This window comes from Epinephelus moara, chromosome 14, assembly GCF_006386435.1.
Source record: "Epinephelus moara isolate mb chromosome 14, YSFRI_EMoa_1.0, whole genome shotgun sequence".
Lineage (NCBI taxonomy): Eukaryota > Metazoa > Chordata > Actinopteri > Perciformes > Serranidae > Epinephelus > Epinephelus moara.
The window spans coordinates 34698374-34715852 of NC_065519.1; the positions used below are offsets into that span (position 1 = coordinate 34698374).

Here is a 17479-nt window from a genome sequence, read left to right on the forward strand (position 1 = left end):
CACACAGGGCCATGTAGCTTTGGATTTTTTTCTTCCTCATTAATAAAACCCTTCATTTCAAAACTGCATTTTGTGTTTGCTTGTGTTATCTTTGACTAATGTTTAAATTTGTTTGATGATCTGAAACACACAAGAAACACAAGTGTGGAAAACATGCAAAAAAGTAAGAAATCAGGAAGGGGGCAAACACTTTTTCACACCACTGTATATTCATATTCACTCATATTTTTTATGGTGAAAAATTATGTAAGGTAACCCTTTTTTAGTTCCTCTGTGATGGAGTCTTAATACCAGACACCAACATCTACAGTATCTACATTCATTTTTCAGGTTCCCTGCTGACATTTAAATGGAAACATTGGAAAAACAATGACCAAGTAGTGGGCAGAAATTTTACAGATTTCAACCTGTCCATTAAAAAGTTATTTCTTCTTCTTTAACTGAAACTCTCTACTGTGCTGCAAACACTGTGAGAACTATCTTCTCCTGAACGGTGTATGTATCTCAGTAACTTAAAGCTCCAGTAGGCAACATTGTTTTGGTATAATTGAGTAAAAATTTTATAATATCCTCTAAGCATAATGTAAATCAAGTGGTCTGGGACAAACAATAGGTTTCTGCACCTCACCATGGCTCTGTGTTCAGCCTCTAAAGAATCAGTATCATGCCGATGTGCATCAACCAATCAAAGGTCAGCTCAGACCACTGCGTTCCTATTGGCTGTTCTACTGCATATGCGCGTTCCCGTGCTGCCGGCAAAAGGGGAGAGCAAGCGGCAATGGCGAACAGTGCACCAGGTAAAATAGCTATTCCAGTACAGCAACTGCCTACACGGCTGAACAACCCAAAAAAAGGAAGACAGAACTCGGTTCCCCGGAGCCCCGGAGCCCCGGAGGGAGGGGAAGGGCGAGGTGGGGCTGGGCCCGGCCGGAGGGCACGAGGGTCGGCCATGGGAGCGGAGCCGAGGGCTCTCCGCGGAGAGGGAGAGCTGAGCCGAGGGGGTATGTGCGGGTCCACGAGGGAGGGATGGGGAGGGCTGCTGCGTGGTGAGGGAGAGCCGAGGCTCCCAGAGAGGGAGAAATAGAACCAAGTAGGATAAAATAAGCTGTATGTTTATGTCTAAAGGTCTGTTTATGTTTATAATGGCATGGCAGGCCACTCAGATGGTTAAATAATTGTGCAGCAGGGCAGGTGTTTTTTATGCACTTCTAGCACCTTACCTAGAGGGTCGGATGATGTGCTGCTAAGTTCCCTACAGGTGCTAGGTTTTGTTTAATTTCTTAATGTCCTCCAATATGTTGGGTCTGATTTCACCCAATTGTTTCATGCTTTTATCATTACTTTATGGATATGGATAGTACTTGTGTGTTTTTATTTTGCTTATGTTCATGAGTGATTTTACTGTATTAGTCTTTAAATGAGAAATGACAATTAACAAATTCCTATCAACCACATTGATATGGCAGTAAAATACTGAATCTTGAAATCACGTTTTGTGGTATTCATGTAGTACTTAAAGAAGCATGTCTGCAACTCAGTTGTCCACATCTGTGCTTCTGTATGATTAAGGCTTTAGCAGAACCTTGTGTAAAATCATTGGAGTGCCACTTTAATATAACGATCACAAAAAACACTCAAGTTTTATTAAATGTTTATTTACATGAAATATATTGTTTCCTTTGAAAGTCACATGCAAACTTTTACAAACATGAATAATTTAACGATAAAAAAAGAACCAAAAACACAACTCTACTGGAGTTTTACACAATGGAGCAACATTAAGAGAAAAGCTACGGACAATGGGTTAAACCAGCCTAACCTGTTATATTTAGTTAATAATCTAAAGACAAACTTGAAATTCAGTCCAGACAAGTACCATGGCTGTATAACAATGCTAAACCAACATATCAAGGAAAACCTGTAAAAACAGAGAAAGAGGAATGTTCACGTAAGACTTCAGTGGTGGCTCTGTGACAAAACAATAGATGGGAAAAACAAAACAAAAATGTAATCTTTCAGTGAACCATTTAAAGTACATTCAATAGATGTTGTTAGGTTGTACTGTACATCCCCTGCTTTGCAGTGGATTTAAGGCATTGTCACTTCACAGCAGTCATCTGTAAGGCAGAATTAGGAGTTCAGGTGTGGTCTGTTCACAAAAGAAAAACCCTACAGACATTGGACTATATTTACAGGTTACTGTTCAACTGGCTTGAATGAGGAGTTCAAAACTGAAGGAGCCCTTTGTGACACTGCCATCTTACTATTCAAAGTAACACTGTTTCAAGTTTTTGTGTGCAAGTTAACATGTGCAAAAGGCAGCGAGCGAGCAGGGTAACTGAGGGCCCTTTCAAAAGTGAGACTCTGAAAAGCAATGGACATATAATGGTCTCTCGAGTTTTGTGTTCACATGAAACAAGGGAGGAATACTATACAGTAATTGAGAGCACACAGACTGACGACTTGGTGTCTCATGGCTGAAACATACGTCAAGAGAGTATCGATCTGTTGCAAGTTAACCTTGGATGCCTGTCATGAGCGGTGCTTCAGTCTTTTATGCTAGTGCAAGCCCCCATAGGCAAACATGAGCACCAAGGCCATGTCCTGAGCAGAGCTGCATTTGTGGCTACTGATGGGCTTCCAGACAATATTTACATGACAAATACAATGAAGTGAAAGGGTGCTAAAGAGACAAAAAGTGAGAATATCGTTGCTGTAAGAGTTCCCATTATGCACTGCCATGGTAGACTGCCCAGAAGCCACAGATTGACACTTGACATGCTGTCAGCAGCAAAACAACAATAAAGTATGTGCTCACTAAACCAATTTGAGGTTATTCTGAGAGGCGTCTAGTGTGTCACAATGGAAGGATCATTTCCAAAGCACATGTTTTTTTTTACAGCAGTCAAAGTTTGGAACAGAAGTGTTTAAAATAGTCAAACAAATCTTAGCTTACAGTGTCCCTCTGGCAGGAGATGCAGATTTGCCATAAATGCTTCTCTGTTCTTAAAATTAATGATTTTCCTTTCCAACTATACTTTCAGCTGGTTCTAGACCCCCGGATTTTGCTATGAATCACTGATAACCTCTAGTGCAGTCACAATTCTATTGCTTACAGTCAAAACACACAGAAATCTCAGACAAACAAGTTACCAAGGACTTCACAAAAGAAACAAGTGAAATACCAAAGGAAAAAAAGAACGAGATTTGGCCCTTAACCCCCTTCATTTTCTTTAAGGACAAACGTTTGGCTCAGGTTCTACAAAGACAGTCTGCACTGAAATGGACTTTGAACTGTCCTCGTTTGGTGGAATTGTGCAATAGGAGACATATAAACCCATGTAGCCATTGATTAAAAGCTACTATGCCCTTCATTTTAATAAATATTATAAAAGCACCAATATGGTGAATATGCATAGAACAAACTATGTGGAATCAAGTACACTTCCACATAGTTTCTTAATCTAAAGAAAAAGCACTAATAGTGAATAGTTCTTGGTTTGGACATTACAAAAAATGTGTGGGGTATAGTTTTTCAAACCGTATAAAAAGACATAAATAGAGTAGATGTTAAATACTCATGGGGTTACATGTCATGCTCTGTAATCCATGTTTGTTCAAGAGTTCATAGGCAGCTCCACCTTCAACAGTCATTAGATGTGGATTTTCTTTTCTCAGCTATAAAAAGAACATTCATTTGAAATTTGATCTCGGCTTTGCAGTCTTTCAATATCAGACCCCCATAAGTGCAACAGGACTTCTGATATTCTTTTAAACAATTCACATTATAATACATATACTTCAATGCCAACATAGTCAACAACAGAGGACCAGGAAGATGTGTTGACTTCACATAGTTCAAGATTCTGTGTTTTCTTCCTTTGCATACTCCTCTACAAGTTTCTCGTAGGAGTGGCTGTGTTCTGAACCGTCACTAGTGAACACAGACCCTTCAGATTCAGAACTCTGCTCCTCCTTGGAGTTTGTTTCAATGTTTTCATCACATGTAGTAATGGAAAGCTTTGCTTTTGAATCATCATCATCATCATCTTCTTCTTCCTCCTCCAAGTTATTGCTGAGAAAGTTCTCCTCATCTATAAACGTAATGTTTGCATTTTGGAACGTTAGGGGATGGTACTCCTTCAAGTCCCATGCCCTTCGACCACCTGCTCCACAATCTCCCACACCTACGTTCTCCAGGTCAACGTCTTTGTCAAGCTGGTTCTCATACATTTGGCCTTGGTCAAGTTCTAGATCACCCTCTACTTGGTCCTCTGTTAGCAGCAAACCATTGTCTGAGCCCAGGAGGTAGTTCTTGGACTTTGAAAAAGCAACAGTGACGCGATCACTGAAGCTATAGCGTCTCTTCTGGCGTGGTGAACGGTCCAGACTAAGGATGGTGTGACCATTAAACATAGGAGCGTCATTGCAACTCTGGGAACGAGCAATATCTTTGGATTTATTGATGGTGTTGGCACTAACGCCGTTCCTTCTGCCATCTTTTTTGGTGCCAATCTGCTTAATCAAGTCATTGTAGCCTTCCTGCTTCTTGGACAGGAAGCTGAAGATGTTAACGTCATTAGGAGTGGGTGGCAAACTGAGGGCAGCCTTGTGAGACTCTTTGTAGTGCCGGAGCTCATCAAGAGATAGCTTGCGCAGCTTGCGGCGTTTCTTCAATGCCTTGTGGGCCTCGATCACCATCCGCACTTTCCAGTTGAAAAACAAAGAAAGCCAGGCCAGCCCCAGATAAATCCACACTTCCACAAAGTAACGGTACAGAGTTGGGTATTCTTTATCTGGTTCCACACCTGCAAGGACAAACAAAATAGTCAACGGTCACTTGGATCCAGAGTTCTGGCCTGCTTTAATTTGATTGGTTCAATCAAAGTAATTTATTTCTTAGCTTACCTGCTACCAAGTCCCCAAAACCAATTGTGGTCAAGGTAACAAATGAGAAGTATAAGCCTTCAATATACGTCCAACCCTCTTGGGACATAAATACAAAAGGTGGAAGGACTAAATGGACCAGCACACCCCAGAGCAGAAATATGGCTGTGCAGGTAAACTGAGCCTTTCTCTGGAAAAGAAAAAAAAAAGTTTTGTAATACCAAAAAAAGGTGCAAGTTATTTCTCAGAGGTGGGAAAAAAGCTCATATCAACTCACCAGTGAAAATCCTTTCTTGGTTAGATACTGGCCCAGGTGCTTGGCTCTGCCACCAAAGAACTTTCCTAGCTCACTGATCCAGGTAAGACACAGAGGCACACCAAAGAGCCCGTAGAAGATGCAAAATACACGGCCTGCTGACGTTTTAGGGGCAATGTTCCCATATCCTTTAAAAAGTAAAAGTAAAACAAAGTGGTTAGGGTTAGGATGTGTCAACCATGTACAACTATTTACGTCTCTTTAGTACAGCTTTACAGGAGAAGAAGGAAATTACAAGAACAAAGCCACCGATACAGGTTGTCTTGATCAGAGTCCATCTCATGTGTTTCCTGTTTGTGATTTATACACGCTTGTCTGCAAACAAGTTTGTCCCTTTGAAACAAAGTAAGAGCTCTAAAAGTCTGCCTGACAGCTCAGCGCATGCATTTTCCAAGAGTAACATGTTGCTGTTGCTGCTAAACCTTCAGAAGTACTTACCGATAGTGGTGATAACAGTGGCGGCAAAGATAACAGCATTTGGCCAGTTCCAGTTGTTGAAGGGTTTGCTGCCAGTTATAGTGACCCCCTGGCCTGCAGCATCAGACACCACCTAGGACAAGGAAGAAACACAACTGAGTGAAGGTTTGAATTTAATTTAGAGAAATTAATGGGCGTTAAATGAATGGATGCTATCAATTGGCAGTTAGAAAACAGTCCGATCTGGCTGAGCTAAAGGAAGACAGGAAGTTTGTTCTGTGTAAGCTCAATTTCTTCCACCACATCCTTCCTGAGGTACTGATGAGCTGAAGCAGCACTGAGGCACTCTGGAGAATCACCGTCGCCCTGGGGTGTTTATAGTTCTAACCACTGCTTATATTGGTAGGAAAACAGGAAGGCCTAAACAGCCATTTCATAATCCTATGATGAGGCATGGATTAAAGCTCACAAGGTTCTTCAGTGGTTGCTCTTTTCTATGTTATTTGTTTTCAAGATCAAAGACACACCGAATATAACATTATTGAAAAATACTGATATATAGATGAAAAACTATCATTTTGCGCATAATCCAGAGGCAACATTTGTCTCTAACCGCCTAGAGCATGGGATACATGAGCTCATTTTTGCAAGGCAGTTTTAGTGATGACATTCAAAAGAGGCAGAAAGCCCTTAATCAATCATTCCCAACCAAATGTGTGCTTGAACAGCCACAACAGAAACTGAATTGCCCTTTTGGGCATTCGGAAACACCAGGCCATGTGTGGTGGGACAATGCATTCACCCCACACCAAAGTTTTTCTTTCTCCGAATGTGCTTGAAGGGGGAAAATGTGCAGGGGTTGGCAAAATTCACATAAGCCCTTAAGCACTGGAAGATGCTTGGTTCTTAAATAATAACAGGTCTGTGACAGTTCTGCTCTGTAATTACTAGCACAAGGGGAGGCCATTCTTTTGTCTGCTGAAACAACACAGTTCGCCTATTGGGCTTCAGGATGACAGCAGTGATGACCAAGTTTGTGTTCGAACCATGACTAGAAATTAAAGAGGAAAAACCTCACTCCAGTGGACAACTGTCCCATTTTACAGTCCTCCTGAGTCAACAGCAACTGTACGTACTGGTTACATCCATATGCATGGAGTGACCTTGTCATTGATCATGTTTGTAAGATCTTCTTTGGCTTAAGCTGACTACAGGAATCTTTGATACCCCACAACTGCATATCCCTGTTGACATAATGAACCACTTAACACTACAGTTGCGTAGATTTAACAGTCTACCTACAAAAATGTAAATCTATTTCCCCTTTAACTGTGTAGAATAGAAGGCTGAAGGGATGACGTTTTTTTTTGTAGACTAACACAGAAGTTAGAATCACCTGGTTTCCTCAAATAAAAGCCAACAGGATTTTACCATTGAATTTTTAGAAATGCAGAAAATAAGCTCTGTGTCAAATATGATACTTACACATTTTGTTCAGCAAAATAATCTTCACAAATGAACTCTACTTTTAGGATTTTTGAAGTATAAATGAAATAGCCAGAAGTGAAAAGCCATCAGGGTTGTGTGACTTCAACATTGCTACAAACAACGAGGCTGTAAAGTCATATTCGGCGTGATGACACTCCGTAGTGTCATTTGGCCTCTTGTTGGCAACTGTCTTTAAGACACGTTAAGGCTTCAAAATTCTCGAGTGGGTTATTTACTGACGTCATTTATACAGTTGAACAAAGCCTGAAAGTCTCTTAAGCTTGCGTTAAGCGCAGTACTTATTTCAGGCATCTAACCAAAAACCCAATAACTTCGAGGGGAGGGGACCATGAGTGTTAAAATGCTAACTCATTTCTGGATTTTGGTATTCATTTATGCACAACTCTACTGGCTATGTCTAATAAAATCTCTGAACCCAATGGCTAAGCTAGTGCTCTGACAACAGTAAAGGCTCTGGAGGCAATGGACAATATTTCTTAAGATCTGGTATAACAAGCAGATATCTGGGCCAAGACTTCCTCTTCAGTGGGTGCATTTCGGCTTCTCTATGAACACCTGCAAATAAACTCAAAAGAAGCTAGTATAAAGCTAAATAGGTTCCAAAATTGCTTTTCCGCTAATGCATTCTGCCTCTCCACAGGGACTGTTTACCTGCTGCTCAAATTTGATTCATCAACACTACTCAGACTACAAACTGAACACTTGTGATACCATGATCTTGCCCCATTGTCTCCAAATTCTATATACATTTGCAGATATACGTATATAGAGATTATATCTAATATACAAAGGAAAGACAATGGTAATATGTGCAATGTATTTTTGTAACACCAAAGTGTTCCCATGTGTCCCTTTTGTACAAATAGTAAAAACACCACTGAAACAAAGAGCGACACCACAGCAGACTGTATCAAACCAAAAGCAGGGTTCTTGATAAACATGCGTGCTGTCTCTTAAAATCTGCCCACAGACAAAGCATAAAGGGTGTCACATGCACTGTAGGTTTCCAGCACTGTGGCTTGTATGAATGGAAAGTGATGAGACGAGTTTCATAACATCAAAGCAGATTTCAAAGACAGACACTGTGTAAATCCCCCAAACAACCACCCATTCATTCCTCTGTTGCAGCTAACATGAAATGTTACCCCACTAGCTAGGACTGTAACAGTATGAGGTTTGTTTGCTATGTAACATAGAAAAAGTGACAAATGTTATGGTTGTGAGTCATGGCTGTGGTCTGTGTGTGTGCTCAGCTCTGCACCTTATACCAGCATGAAGAGGGTGATTTGCACATGTTACCAGTTTGCCGGAGATGTACAAAATGCTGATTTGCGGAAATACAATGAGGGCAGAGTGCAAGCCAAATCATGGGAGGGAGCACCATGCCCTCAATAAATGTCACTTAAATAGAGGGTGAGGAATTTAACTTTAAAAAGGCAGAACTTAGAGCTTAACACATTCACTGATAATGCAAAACTCTGAATATCCTGTATCGCTACCATTGAACCATTCTACAAAAGGCATATGGACAAGGACAAGTAATACTAAAGCACTACCCAGTGAAAAGATGCTCAAATATGACAAACAGGCTTTGCAATGCACATGGTCCTTAAAAGGTTAAAGGTCAGCTACTGGTCAACTCCTGGTCACAAATAACCCTGAGAACAAGTCAAAATGCACAACACTGGAGGAGAACGAGATAAAAGACACTTTGTGTCTTACTGAGCCTAAACCAGCTCAGGAGGAAGTTGTTAAACTGGCTCCCCTAGGCCTGGCCATGAGACAACTGGATATCAGGCTACCAACATGGACTGGATGAAATAGAGTGTTTAAGAAGAGCTAATTGACTTTAGGAAACACCATTTGTAGAAGATGTTTTTCTACAACAGTGTTTCTTCTGTAAATGTCAAAGTTAGGTCTGGAAAAAGTGGAAAACATCAAAATAATCCAGAAATCCAGGTAAATAATATTTGCAGTTATAAATTGTGTTAAGTTAAATAAAACCACAGACACAAAGATGCTCGGCTTATTATGATTAAAGTAAAACTGACTCACAGTCAGTGCATTGGTACACTGTGTTACTGAAACACAAGAATGCTGAAGCAAGATATCCTTGTTTTTACAAAAGTTAACACCTTTCTAGCCCTACGACAGCACTGACAGCTGTCTCATCACTGCCTTGGATGTCCAGTTGTAAAATACAACAAACACACAACGTCTCCATTAAACTCCCACTGAGCAACTTTTTTTTTTCTTTTTTTTTTAAAAATATGAATAGAGCTGAAATGATTAGTTGATTATCGGAAAAATAATTGGCAGCATTTTTGGTAACTGACTAAGCAAAGCAATGCTTGCAAAACACAATCTGTGCTGAAAGTTTGATACCATCGCCTGCTGAAGCAGTATTCATGCTGAATGTGTGCAGTGCTGAATGGGACACACATGGAAATCAGTTTGTGGATGTGTAGTCCATTTGAGTTAAACAATGGTTTTATTTGTTAGCTTGCTTGCTAATAAATAAATAATAATTGTTATTGCTACTTTTCCATTTTCTTTTGTTCCATACCCATCTTCTGACTCACTGCCAGCCAACCACACATACTTCTTTGCTATCAGTTGCGGCTGCAACTTTGCCGGTAAACGTTTACTGAAACTGAACTCCAACCATTCGATGCGAAGATGCTAATTTGCTTTGACACCAGAAGCAAATGCTTTATTACCCCCTTCCCTCACATTGAATGGAAGTAAATGGGAGGGCGAATATTCACAAATGTTAATTTCACGCATGTGTGTCTGTAGCCTTAGAGAGACAGAATGTAGGGTGGGACCATGAGGAGTCTTAAGTTTCTGCATGACCTCTGTGTCTTTTTTATCCCCAATCCAAAACCAACTCTATTTACATCAATAATATATACTCATTGAGCATACATATTTTGGGATATTGTTATGCTGAAACAGAAATCAACTGTTGAGCTATAAACAATCTTTGCTCTTTTTTAAAGGCATACATCCATAATAAAAGAACTACACAAAGTTGTGAACAAAAACTTGATATGAAATACATTATGCTGACTTAATTCATACTGAACATCACAATGTTTTACGATATGACTACATACTCTGGAGGATTCCACTACTTTTGGGGAACTGTAAATATTGCCAGACTGCATGCACGTGCCACTGTCACAGTCTGATAAGCAAGGAACAGTAAAAACCACAATGACAAACTCCAACTGTTATCGGAACAGCTGGCGGCCCCGCATACCAGTCCAGCTCCTAAGGATTTTTCCACATCAAGCACATGAACCCAACAGCTGCTTGTGGGCAGGATCAACAGACTTACAAACAATGAAGTCACTCTCTTCCATGTCTTTAAGTTTTGATTTTAAATCGAAGCACCAATCAAAGATCCACCATGGAGTGCGTGGAAGGCAAGAGACAGGTGGTGTGAAAACGTGTGGGTTGCGGTTTGCGTGATATATTCCAACGTACGAACCAATCATATCTTCACAAACTCACATTTAAAAGAAACTGTTGCTGATTAAGACAAAGTACAAACAAGTTATGACCATTTTACAGCTTTTTCTGGATTTGATAAAGACATAAAGGGTGAAGCTGTAAAATTCCCAGACAGTGAAAAGATTCTTCCATCTGTTAAGCAGAGCATATTACACCATTAACAGATTTGTGAGTCGCTGCTTTAAATTAGCCTGTTAATACTGCATGAGATTGAAAACAGTACCTCATTAACACAGCATATGGTATTTTTTATTCATTCTTTCATTTCTCTGTTGGGCTGACAGCAGACTCATAGCTAAACTGGGTTGACCTCCAGAACAGTGGAGATTGGGTGCACTTGGTATGCTGACGTAAATGGTGACAATCTCACATTGTACTGACAATACACAGCACAGTTAGCTGTCTGGGGCTGAAGTTAATCAAATTAGGCTTACAAGGAAATAAAGACATTCCAGTCTTGTCAATTAATTGCTTACACCTAATCTCTTAACATTTAAACACATAGCTATCTTATATGATTTCAGTGTAAATGTTGTTTTTCCCCTTATATTTCAAAAAGGGAAAAAAGACTTTGTTATTTTTAAGCCGGTGGCCCGAGAAAGCACCCTGGGCACATGACAAAGTCAGCGATCCCTGAAGACAGAGCGCTTCTTCATTCTAACGAGAGGGCATGCTTCCCTGTACACATGTGACAGTGTGTTGAGCAGTGTTTGCAATCTTCTTTTAACTCTAATGCAACAGGAGTGTCACGCAGAAAGTGAAGTCAAATAACCTCCTCTATCAAGTCTGATGGTTTTATATTGTGTTATTTTATTGCACTTTATGTTTTTATCTTTATTGTTTTTATTTTGCTTTGTTTTATGTATATTTTATGTCTTATGCCTATTGTACACTTTATGTTTAATTGTGTACAGCACTTTGGTCCACTGGGTTTTTAAAGTGCTTTATAAATAAAGTTGGTATGGTATGGTATGGTAAGTCAACAAAGCGCAAACCAAAGCTGCCCCAAGGAAAGAAAAAAAAAATCAAGTTCGCATCACAGCTGACTCATTAGGGTAAACCCTTGCCCCAAATATTCTGAAAAAAAGAAGGCAAAACCAAATTTCCAAATATCATTGAAAAAAACTGCATTTTTCCTTCGGCAGAAAACCAGAACACGTGGTTTTCCTTACAGACTTTGATCCCAATATTTTCCTACCACCATACACCCTCTTCTCACTGACACACTGTATGAGGTATTTGTAGAATTCATGCCTTCAGCAGGTCTGATCATATGTCATTCTATGTACGAGTTCAACTTTTTTTTATTTATATGGTACAGAGGAATATAGATGGACTGATTTTTAATGGTATTCAATGTTTTTCTTGTTTAAAATTACTTTTGCTCAATATTAGAGCTTGCAACAATTGGTCCATCGACAGAATATGTATCTATTATTTTGATCATGGATTAATCGAGTCGGTCAATTTTCAGCCTGGTTCCAGCTTGTCAAATGGGAGGATTTGCTTGTCTTATACAACAGTATTCAACTGAATTTATTTGGGTTTTCCACGGTCGGTTGGGCAAAAAAGGCTTAAAAAATTGAAAACAGTATTTTTTCACATTTCTTACACCAACAATCAATAGTTAGAAGCCCTACTTTTTAAGCATCAAATTACCATTTAAATGTTAATATTTGAACACATAACCAATGACAAGTTTCATGTGTGATTTAAAGGTGTTTTTCTTTGAGATAAACCTGACTTTTAAGGAAAAAAAAAATCATTGTTATCTATAGCTTAATCTATGCAACTATTCTTCCAAGACAAATGAAATCATTTGGAGCAGCTCCTTCTTTCTAAATGAGTATAAGTTGCTCATGGTAAGTTTGGGGCTGTAATGTTGTAAGTACCAAAGCCCAAAACTGAGGAATTATGGGACACTTGGCAGTTTGTGAAGGAGCTATGAAAACACACAGCACTTTTATGATTGAGATATACTGCACATGCATGCGTTTTAGTACGATGTAGACAAGAATATGTGCTATGCTGTAAACTTTAGAATGCGTTCTCTACCTCCCTATGTCCACAGTGCTTCTGGGCAATGCTGAAAGACAAAGCATGCTACTTCAACTTCATGCTACGACCAGGACTCTGAGTTTTCACTTCTTATTTGCAGTAGAGATAATGTGCAGCCACCCCCCACCCCCCACCCCACTGAAGTTTTAACAGCTTCTCAAGAGCCGTTATTGATGGTCCATAAAATCCAATCTGTAAACTGTGACCACTTCAAGGGCCCTATAGTTAATAGTAAACTCCTTGTTAATAAAACAGAGAACACTAACTTTTACAAGAGTGTCGCCTTCTCTTATTAAGCCTGCTTATATATTTTAATTGTTAACAAGCTGAGCAAAGTTTCCACCATGGAAACCTTATAGAACATCTTCTCCTTACACAAGTAAAGTTGATCGAGGCAACTCCAGGGTGATATACCGTATGTTTATCCGTTTTACTGACTCCAAAACCTTTGAAGCAGGTGTGTTGGCAAACACCAACAGAGGAAAAATCCTTGTAAACTACAAGTGTAGAATGATCAGAGGTGAGCCCAGCAGACTGTTCAACTGGGGAAAGAAGTCAATGATTTTGAAAGTGCCTTGAACCCCCACAGATGACATGATGTGGTCTTTGTCTCTCAGAGAGCACACAGGAGCAGGAAATGTTTCTGTTTCACTTGAGTGGCCGCTAAGAGCTCAACCAAATCACAGCTCTTTCAGCTGCTCCACAGCAGCAACTGCCAAAGGAAAATGTCCAAAATCTCTCAACCATGATATTCCTGACTACATTTAGAAGTAGATTTGGCCAGTGTGGGGATTTGGCTGTTAGAGATGCCACGAATGGGGGGGGTCATGGGCATATCCCTTTCACTCCTCTTAAACACAGAAAGGAGCAGCAGAAGGAAGCAGAAGGGGGGATGGTGGGATAATAAATCTCACTAATACTGATGTGGGCCCAAAAAGGGGACAGGTTGAGACATGTTTCTGGTCATTCTTGCAAGTGCAAAAAGACACAAAAAAGGCATTGCAAAAATGCTTGATATCCCTGTCTTGACAGAAACAAACCACTGTCAGTGTTCAACCCTGTCTCCTGGAAATGACTAGATTGCATTCAGAGACAATGTTCATTTAAGGTAACCAAACACTACATTCATGTACTGTGCAGACTTCCAAAGAAGGTGGCTGGGGAGGAAGGTGTGCATACTAAGTCCAAGACCTTGACACCAGAACTTAAGAGAACTTAAGGTACTTGTCCAGACTCTTGTTTTAGGTTTAGGCAACAAATGCACTTTGGTTAATGTAAGGGGAAGATTGTGATTTTTGTTAAATGTTAATAAAAAAAGGTTATCAAAAAAGCAATGCTGCAGTCACTATGATAAATGCTGCATTGCAAGACTATTGCAAAAAACAATGGAAATAAACAACTGCGTTTTAAGTTAACATTTTGCTAAAATATTCAGTAGCAACATTTTGCGTTATTTTGCAAAATTCCACAATAATGTTAATAAAAACACAACTGCTCAGCATTACATTTCCCTCATGACAAATTTGCTGTGTCAGATTAGTTGTATACAAACATAATTTGTAGGCTGCAGTGTTACTAGTGCAGAAAAGGATCCCACTGAGATGGTATGCAGCATACACACTGCTGTTTACACTGCAAACACATGCACTCTGCACTCTTCTTCTTTCCCTTGACACATTAAGATCATATCTTCTTGTCATACCAAGACATCTGAGACAAATGGAAAGAGTCAAGGTCATAAAGGCTACACAAATCAAGAAAGTGAACAAACAACATGTCATGGGGCAAACACCTGTGAAATCACAGGCATGTTGACTTACTATGTGTTCATTCAGTGCTGACGGTAAAACCTCAGGGGTCAGTGGCACCAGCTTTACTACTGGTTATGGAATTGCCATTTTGACAAGAAATCTGCAATGGAACACCATGTACTGCAAGCTTCTGAGGGCCAAGGTTAAAGATTGGCCCTTCACACCCAGTATCATACAGTAATCACTACTCCAGACATACTGTCGGTCCCGGTTTACAACTGCAACTTATCTCAACTAAGTAATCAAATAATTCTAATCATTAGGCATGGACATAAGGACCCCACCAAAGATAACTTTAATGAGGCTTTACGGGGAATTTGTGACAATTCAGGGAACTTTAATGATTGTTGATTATTGATATAACATGTGTTGTGATAATTTAAAGATTAGGCCTTCAGGCTCCTAAAGCAAGTGTGGGTGTGTTGACCCATAAAGAGGAACCATGAACTGACAACATCTCATTCCTCAAGAGTTTTGTTAGTGTTTGGAGAAAGCTTACATACCAGCTGAGGCTCATTAAGCCCTCATGTGTCACCCTTTACAAGTCGGACAAAACTGCAGGATTACCATATTTTAACATGTTTTAGGTGATTCACTTTGCACTGATATTAGCCTGCAGCAGTTTACATAGTTTACAGTGTGTGTTTCTTCAATAGAAACAATGTTCAGTTTAAGCTCATGTCCATACCTTTAATATTTTGTCCAAATCATCTTGCGTCAGACAGGGATACTCCTCAAGTATTTTATTCTTCAAGGCACTATACTGCTGTGCAGCCAGCTTCCAATTGGGCTCCTCGAGGACTTGAAAAATTGCTGCCCCAATGGACAGGTAAAAAATAATGGCAGAAGTCAACAAGGGGCCTTTATCTACCATACTTATGTACAATGACTCAACTTTGAGAGCGCGGGACAGGGGAAAAAGACAGAGAAAGGAGGGGGTAGATAACAAGAGCACCCGGAGTTATGCGGGGCTCATTCTCGGCAAGTCTTTAGGTTTACAAAAATGTTTCTTCTTCCGCGCGAGGGCTCTGAAAAAAGCATGAAACGCGCCGCCGCTGACAGCATTGGGCTCGAGACACAACTGGGTAAAAGTAGTCATAAAGCGGGTTAGGAGCGCGCGTGGAACTGCAGCTGTGGTACTATTCTCTCCACGTGCGCAGCCTGAGGAATACTGCCTGCTAAAGTACTCAACTGCGGGTAGGAGTGGAGACGAGCACCGAAGATCCGCCCAGAAAACAAAGCAAGGAGGGGGTCTGCTACTCTGAAGCTTGTTCCAGTTTGTGTTTTTGGTTACAGGTGTAGCCTACAGCTGCGAGACACGAGGGCATCCAGAGAAGCCCCCATTAAACACAAAACTTTAGAAAGTGTTAAAACATTGAGTTTTGGAAACATTCAACCAGTTTTGTTAAACTATAGCCTACGAAAAATGTATATTCTTAATGGACTTTTTCGAATTTAATACAAATGTCCTGTAATTACTCTACAAAGCTAAGCAGCTAAAATAACATTGTTTAGTCTTAAAATCATATTTTTAGTGGAATAAAAAAATAAAGAAAGAAGAAGTCATTTTTTAAATTAAAGCTCCAATGTAGTGCAGTGTTTTGACGGAGATGGAATATAAAACAATATAAGTTTTCCTTTGTGTATAATGTGAAAATAAAACCAGGTTTTCATTAGCCTGGAATGAGCCATTTATATCTACACAGGGAGCATGTCCTCGACATATAATAATACCTATAGTACGTCTTAAATCACATAGGCCTACTTCCGTGAGTACACTTCCATGTAGTATAATGCACTATGTACTTATTGGCAGGGTAGTGTTGTCTCAAACCAAACACAGCCGTTGTGCACTTACCGGAAATGACTACCGCAAATTAGCTAGTTAGCAAACTAGCATTAGCATTTGTGTTATCGTTCGTGGTACCAAAACATTACAGACTGCTAAATTAACCCAATAAACATAGTGCTGGCTTATCAACAGTATAGTGGTGCTTAGTGCAAAGAACACATGTATAACTTACATTACACTACGTAGCCAAGATGGTGACCAATGAGGGTGAGAAGTGTCCATAGTTCCGCACTCAACTTCTTGACAGTTTTGAGTGCACCATCCTGGTACTCATAGTGCACTGCATTTTAACATACTGCTCAGTGTGAACGCACTTATGCACAAATATTAAGTGTAAGTACAGAAGTAAGCAATTTGAGACACAGCACTAAATACCGGATGCCAAGATGGCGCCTATTCATTCCAATGGAGTTGCTCCCTTGGTGCATATGCAACAAAAAAGTTTTTAGCATCTGGGTTTGCAGTGTGCGGCCCACTGAATATGCACAGTCAACACATTCTCACTCCAACCTCGTCACATAGGCCTATAGGCTCCCACAGTAGTGTTTCTCCTGCTGGTCCCGCCCATGTGTTTGCACTCAGCTCATAGACTTTAGATTGTGATGATGTCACAGATTTTTGAATCTCTTCTCTCAGCTCGAGGAATGTTTTTCAAACATAAAACCTCAATGGATCACAAATTCACAAGTTAAAGAGTCATAATTGACCTTGTTTGCAGTTCAACGTGTGCTGTCAACAGTTTTACAGACGTCCCTTTTACATATGGTGGTCTATGGGGAAAATGTGTTTTGGGCACCTGCTGCAGTACCATGAGTAGCCACTGGGAAAATTGGCTTCAAGGCTGAGCTGCTGTCCTGGGGGCCTAGTCCTTGTCCATGGAGTCTGCTATGTTGCACCACCATGTTTCTATCCAGAATGGATAAACCAAACACTGGCTCTAGGTAAAGCCATTAGCGTTTTTGCATTGGCCACAGTAGTTAGCAGGCCTCCGCAATGAGCCACACAGTGCAGGAAAAATAGGAAATTTTTTACTGTGAAACTGCTTTATTCAGTGTTTTTACTGGTTGAAAGGAACCTCTGCGGATAATTCAGCTCCCACTAAAATCCTCC

At 40.1% G+C, this 17479-nt stretch overlaps 1 protein-coding gene across 1 annotated transcript; it reads right to left on the reverse strand.

Annotated features, from left to right (window-relative positions):
* Positions 1–1645: 1645 nt before the first annotated feature.
* Positions 1646–15696, reverse strand: LOC126400952 (potassium channel subfamily K member 5-like). The gene is made up of 5 exons (XM_050061964.1): positions 15206–15696; positions 5642–5753; positions 5165–5331; positions 4909–5077; positions 1646–4808 (listed from the first exon to the last, which is right to left on the reverse strand). Exons 1-5 carry the CDS (start codon positions 15389–15391, stop codon positions 3859–3861), a joined length of 1584 nt encoding a protein of 527 aa, XP_049917921.1. The 5' UTR covers positions 15392–15696; the 3' UTR covers positions 1646–3858.
* Positions 15697–17479: the final 1783 nt, after the last annotated feature.

What these genes read in the sequence shown, in the direction of transcription:
- LOC126400952 (XM_050061964.1), bottom strand. Translation starts at nt 15,391, where the DNA reads ATGGTAGATAAAGGCCCCTTGTTGACTTCTGCCATTATTTTTTACCTG. An exon ending in ATTTGGACAAAATATTAAAG is followed by an intron (nt 5,754 to 15,205) that starts GTATGGACATGA and finishes TCCTTGTCCTAG; the next exon opens with GTGGTGTCTGATGCTGCAGG. An exon ending in CCAAGAAAGGATTTTCACTG is followed by an intron (nt 5,078 to 5,164) that starts GTGAGTTGATAT and finishes TTTCTTTTCCAG; the next exon opens with AGAAAGGCTCAGTTTACCTG.